Source organism: Psammomys obesus, unplaced genomic scaffold (genome assembly GCF_907164565.1).
Source record: "Psammomys obesus unplaced genomic scaffold, mPsaObe1.curated_primary_1811, whole genome shotgun sequence".
Classification (NCBI taxonomy): Eukaryota; Metazoa; Chordata; class Mammalia; order Rodentia; family Muridae; genus Psammomys; species Psammomys obesus.
In genome coordinates this window covers 28,272,076-28,278,486 of record NW_026596040.1, presented here as the reverse complement: position 1 = coordinate 28,278,486, position 6,411 = coordinate 28,272,076, and the positions used below count along the sequence as shown (strand labels likewise).

At 40.0% G+C, this 6,411-nt stretch overlaps 1 protein-coding gene across 4 annotated transcripts in view; it reads left to right on the top strand.

Moving 5' to 3' along the window:
* Positions 1-6,411, top strand: part of Spire1 (spire type actin nucleation factor 1) — a 111,524-nt gene that overhangs the window by 21,384 nt on the left and 83,729 nt on the right. For all 4 annotated transcript variants that reach the window (XM_055622643.1, XM_055622642.1, XM_055622640.1 and 1 more), the window contains exon 2: positions 409-443. In XM_055622643.1, the coding sequence (XP_055478618.1) occupies positions 409-443 (35 nt within the window). The remainder of the gene's footprint in view (positions 1-408; positions 444-6,411) is intronic.

Here is a 6,411-nt window from a genome sequence, read left to right as displayed (position 1 = left end):
TTCCTTCCTTCCTTCCTTCCTTCCTTCCTTCCTTCCTTCCTTCCTTCCTTCCTTCCTTCCTTTTTTTCTTTTTTTTTATTATGAATGTAGTTTGTTTTTTTTTTTTTCCTTTTCTTTTTTGGGGCAGTTGGGCAGTCTTATTATTCTTAGTTGTCCTGGGCATTGCTATGTAGATTAGGCTAGCCAAGAACTTGTAGTGATCTTCCTTCTTCAGCCTCTTGAGTTCTGGGATTTTGGGATTTTAAGTATGCAACCAGCTGAATGAACCAATAACTTTGTGCATGCAAAATATATATAATAGGTTTTTCATGTTTAATAAAGCCTTGACTATAGTTGCTTGAATTATATTATCACTGATTTTAAAAGCCCACAATCATTTGAAAGTAATTTCTTTTATTTTTGTTACAGGTAAATTGGGATATTCACATTGTACAGAAACAGAGGTAAGAGAAATCTGAATATTTCTGTAGAGCAGCCTTATGCTTTTTATCATGACTTGAGCGGTGAACTCTTGCTGTGGGTGTCTCAGTTTTTAGATGAACAGGTGCAAATCTTCTCCATTCAGGAAGAACAAATGTGAAAGAAATCAGTTATTGGCTGCTTGTCTATAACATTAAAAGAAATGGCTAAAATATAGCTTTCCTGTATTTGTAAAATTACTTAATATTCAGGGTCCTGAATAACAAGTATTTTAAGTTTAGTTTATCTTTTTCATAATACAGTCTGGTATATCATAATAATAACATGCTTGGCTGTGAAATCTGCCATAGTGCTTCTTCAGTAGAACAAAAATTAGGACATGGACATTGTTTCAATGAGATTAATAATGAAATGCTTAGTTCTTTCTTTGTTTTTTAATCCCCTCCCCATGGACAGGGTTTCTCTGTGTATGTAGCCTTGGTTGTCCTGACTCATTGTGTAGACCAGCCTGACCTCCAACTCCCAGCACTTCACCTGCCCCTGCTTCCCTGAGTGCTGGGATTAAAGGTGTGCACCATCACACCCTGCTCTTTTTTTTTGGTTTTCCTAGTCAGGATTTCTCTGTATAGCTCTGAGTGGCTGGCCTTGAACTCACAGAAATCTGCCTGCCTCTCAAGTTCTGGGATTAAAGGTTTGCACCACCACCACCTAGCTTGCTTGCTTGTTTCTAAAAGTCGGTTAATGATTTTAAAATAATTTTGGTAATTTTATTCTGGATTTTCATGTGAAACTGAGGAGTTTCTATGTGGTTGCTTGTGTTCCTTACAGAGCTTTCAAGAACAACATTAGAGGCCAGGCTGCCTGTATGTGTGCTATCCTGTCTAGTAGCAGAGCCCATCGACGAGAGTGTTAGCAGCCTTGTTAATGCCTCCATACTTAAGAAATGTGTGTCTGCTTTTATAATGCAACTGAATATTGATAGTAGGTTTTGCTACATTTTAATACATTTGATATGGATGCAAGCTTCCTAAAAGATGTTACATAATTAAAAAATAAAAAATGCATTCTTTGAAAAATTCTGTTTATTTTTATATTTTCTACTCAATTTTAAAAGTACAAATAATTTTTTCTAAATTAGTTTTTTAAATGGATTAAGATATAGTTAGTCTTTTGATGTATTTTCCAGAAGATATTAAGGAGTAAGTTCAATCTGAATCAGAAGATAGAAGTGTTGCTGTAGTTTCAGGGTCTGTATATTTATAGCCATGAAATTTTGAGTGATGAGTCCTCTCCTTACAGACCTTTGTCTATAAAATATTTAGAATAGTTTCTGTTAAACTCACAGGTGTGGAACTATAAGGAGGGAATTATCTGTGGACTGTTTCGTTAGCTCCCAAGGCACTCTTGTAAATTAGAGTACACAGACATAGTCTGCATCCTCCTGCATTTGGAACTGAACTGTGATGCTAAAATGCAAGGCTTGTCATCAGTCTCATCAGACTGTGTTGCATTGCCATGAGATCAGCGTGATTTTAACATTGTTTGGAATCTGAGGGGATGACGGTCAGACTAACTGCAGAAGCAAACATGACATCTGGCTGTCCATTCCTGAGGCCATTAGAGTTTAGAAAGTTGTAAAAAAAAAAAAAAGTATACTTAATATTTTTGTTAAACAGTAATGTTTTTTTCTTTCTTAAAAGTGTTATTTATATTAATGTGTTGCAGGTTAAAGTGGTTAAATTGTCAGTATGTTTAAATTTTGTTCTGATATCTAGCGTTGTGAACATTAGTAGTTCACAGGCTGCATCAATGAAAGCTGTTTAGCGGCAGTTATTATTACTACTTTCTAGAGAGTGTCAAGGTTGGAAAACCAGGCACTGTTGGGCTCGAGGGCTCCTGTAAGTGCTGCTTGTTCCTGAGATGTGGAGTTGGCAGAAGCTGGAGTGCTGGCGTGCTGAGGCAGCTATGTAGACTCCCTGCAGGGCGATACAAAAGCCAGTCCTTGCAAGAGAGGTTGCACTGGATGAGAAAGAGTACTCTGAGAGCCCGTCTTGGTTGCTGAATTGACTTTCTCTTAAGGAAGGGGACTCCCATATCCTAGTGTGAGGCAGAACCTCTTGTGCTCTGGCTGGCAGAAGGTCCAGACCAAGAATGTATGGAGCTAGCTGTGTCAGACATGTACCTGTGTCAGGCCTGTGCATGTCTGAGTTAATGAAGATGAAGCATGCCTCGATATAGCATGCTGCTCTTCCTTGGAGGGGAACAGGAAGGTCTTGATTCCAAAGCAACAATCGTAGGCTAATGAAGGAAAATAAAATGACCTTTTCTGAAGCTGGAGGAGCCTGATCAAAGCAATATAGGGTTTTTATAGCGCATAAAAACCATGTTATGAAATATGTTCAATTTTTAAATATGAATTTGAGTTTATTTGCGTTTTCGTGAATGTGTACAATATATTTTGATCATATTCATTCTTATTTTCAATTTCCAACTTCTTTTGGATCCTTTTATTCTTAGTTTTACTCTCCAACTTCTCTTGGATCCCCTCGCCCCTCCAAGTTTTATGTCCTTCTTATTTTCCTTTAAAAAAATTAACTACTGAAAAGTTTGTGCTGCCTATGTGTGCATGGGGGTGAGGCCATCCATTGAAACATAGTCAGCCTACCAAGGGCTTGTCCTTAAAGAAAAGTGACTCTTTCCCTTTGCTGGTTAGTTTTGTTTGTTTGTTTGTTTGTTTGTTTGTTTTTATCATTTTAAATCAAGCTTGGTTCATCTGGGAAGAGGGAATCTAAATTGACAAAATGCTTCCATCATATTTTTTTTTATTAATGATTGATGTGGGAGGACCTAGCCTACTGTGGTAGTGACAGCCCTGGGCAAGTGGTCCTCAGTTGTGTACGTGGGCTGAGCAAGTCACGAGGAGCAAGCCTATAAACAGCACTACCCCTACTCCCCAGCCTCTGCTTTAGTTCCTGCCTCAGGTTCCTGCTTGAGCGCCTGCCCTGCTCTCCCTTCATGATGGACTGTAAGTGATGGAATGAACCCTTTCCTTTCTTGTTTTTGTTCTGGTGTTTATCACAGCAGTAGAAAGCACACTAGAGTATTTCCCTAGCAGCCATGGATGTCAGTAACTCCACAACCAGGGGAGGAAGCTTATGAGCCGGTCCTCTCAGCCCACATTGGAATATGGACTGGCTTAATTTTGTGAAGGTCTGTGCAGACAGCCACAGCTGCTGTGTCTAGAAGACAGCCTTTCAGCCTGTTTCTTGAGGACCTCCTGCTCTTAACGTCATTCTGTCCCATGTCCTGTGGTGTTCACTGAATGGGAGAGTGTGATGTAATCTCATTTATGGCTGAGTACACCGTAGACATGTATTTCTGCACTTTGACCACAGTCTACTGTGCAAGGAAGCTTCTTGGATGAGGCCTGAAGGCACTAATCTATGGTATAGGGATCTGTATTTAAACGGGAGTTTGGCACTATGTCTGTTTGGTGAACTAATAGTCTCTCTGTATGGCTTGCGAGCTCACTAGCCATGAGTATATGGCCAGATTTCTATACCAGGGCACCTGCTTTCCTCCTGGGGAAGGGCCTTAAATTTAGTATAAAGTGCTGGCTACTTTAATAACATTAATGCCACTCACTATTGCACACATGAAGATATCAATCTTGCCATCTGCTGGTCATTGCTACAGGGTTCACAGCTGAATACAACTGTTGATGTCGTCCCTGGAGCAGCTGACAGATTACTTTCTGGTGCCCTTAGAGCTAGGCATTAGAGAGGAATTCAAGGTGAATGCTAGCTTGATTTTTCTATGTCCTGTTATCAGTGTGTGTGGTGTCTTCAGCAATAGTGTCTTCCCTGCCATGAAGTTTGGGAAGACAAGTAGAAGCAATGGCAGTATCTGGTATTGTTTGGGGTTATGTATTTGGGGACACACACACTACCCAATATTAGTTTTTTGTTTTGTTGTTGTTGTTTTGAGACAGGGTCTCTTTTATTTTATTTATTTATATTTTTATATTTTGTTTTTTTGAGACAGGGCTTCTCTATGTAGCCTTCACTATCCTGGACTTGCTTTGTAGACCAGGCTGGCCTGGAAGTCACAGAGATCCACCTGCCTCTGCCTTCCTGAGTGTTGGGATTACAGGCCTCTGCCACTGCAACTGGCTTTTCTTTTTTTTTGAGACTGAATCTCTCTATGTAGCCATGGCTGTCCTGTAGATCAGGCTGGCCCTAAAGTCATAGAGATCTGTCTGTCTTTGCCTCCCAAGTGCTGGAACTGAAGGAGTGTGACACCATGTCCAGCTAGTTAGTTTTTTTGTCAACTTGACACAAGCTAGGTTCTGGGAAGAGGGAATCTAAAGTGAGATGTCTCCATTATAGTTGCCTGTAGGTGTGTGTGGGGGTATTTTCCTGATTAGTGGTTGGTTGGATAGTGCTTCTCCTTGGCCTGTGGTTCTAGGAGGTATAAGAAGTGTAGCTGGTGGTGAACCTGAGAAGCAAGCAGTAGGCAACCTTCCTTCATGATGTCTGCTTCAGTTCCTCCCTGACTTCCTTTCATGATGAACTGTAAGCTGTAAGCTGAAATAAACTCTTTCTTCCTGAAGTGGCTTTCAGTCATGGTGTTCTATAGAAACTTAACTAAGATGCTCTTCTCACAACTCAAGGGCAGAGATTCCATACTGGCTCTGGACTTTTTATTTGGTAAACTGTGGCTTCTTGGAGGCTCCTAATCTCCTGTGTACTGTAATTTTTTTTAATCCTCCTCCCCTATGCTCTGTGTGTGTTTAGGAAGCTTATAAAATAGGAAGTTTCCATATGAGTTTTTCAGATCTTCTTAGTATTCTTTTTTTTTCTATTCTCGCCTCTGTCTTCATATCCCCCTTCCATCTTCCAGTGGTTTCCTTATTTCTTCTTTAAAATTTATTTTACTTTTGAATGTTTTACATTTCTTTATTTATTTTGTGTGTGTGCTCACACAGGCATGTAGAGGTCAGACAACAGTGTTTGACTGTGGTTTCTGGAAGATAAACTCAGGCAGTCAAGTTTGCTGCCATATACCTTTAACCATAGAGCCATCTTGCTGGCCCTTGTAATTCTCTTTTAATTACTTGTAATTCTCTTGTAATTACTTTCCCTAATTCATAGAAACCAAACTGAAGTTGAGTATCAAAAGCCCATAGAGTACATATAAGTATTCGATCAGGCCTTTTCCCTCAAGGAAAGCTGATGTCTCTAAAACTAAGCATTTCCCCACATCACTGTCTTTGGAAAGGTTTTGTTGTTTCAGTACTGGGTATTTAACTTCAGATCCTGGCACGTGATGGCCCAGTGCTGTGCTGTGCAGCTGCGTCTGAGCCACCTGGGAAATGTTTTCACATACTCACTGTTCCCAGCATTGGAATCTGTGAAAGAAATATCCCTCTTGCCTTGTCCTGTCCTGTCTTTTTTTTTTTACTTAGAGATGGGGGTCTTGCTATATGTAGTCCAAGGTGGCCTTGCACCTGCAGCTAGACTCTTGCCTCGGCCTTCTGTGTGTCAGGGCCACAAGGACGTACTATTGTGCTAGTTTAGCTGTTTTCTTCTCTCGTGGCCAGAGTTCTAGGGAATCTTTCATATCATTTAAATAAAGACAAGGTTTTCACTGTGAAGCACATGCTGGGCTTTAACTCACATTTTTACATCTAGTACGAATTCAGTATGTGCCATCATGTCTGGCTTCAACATGAATATTTAACAGTTTTAAATAAACAGTTCAATTTCCCCCATTTTATAGTTCTTAATAAATTCTAAATTTTACATAAATTGTACAAAATTCACATCATTTCCCTCTTCTTTCCTTGCCCCAAACCCTCTTATGTTCTCTCCCTTCAACCCTTTCCACACCCCCTCCACTGCCTTTGAACTGGTGCTCTTTTTAAAATTATTATTACTGTTACACACACACACACACACACACACACACACACACACACACACACACACA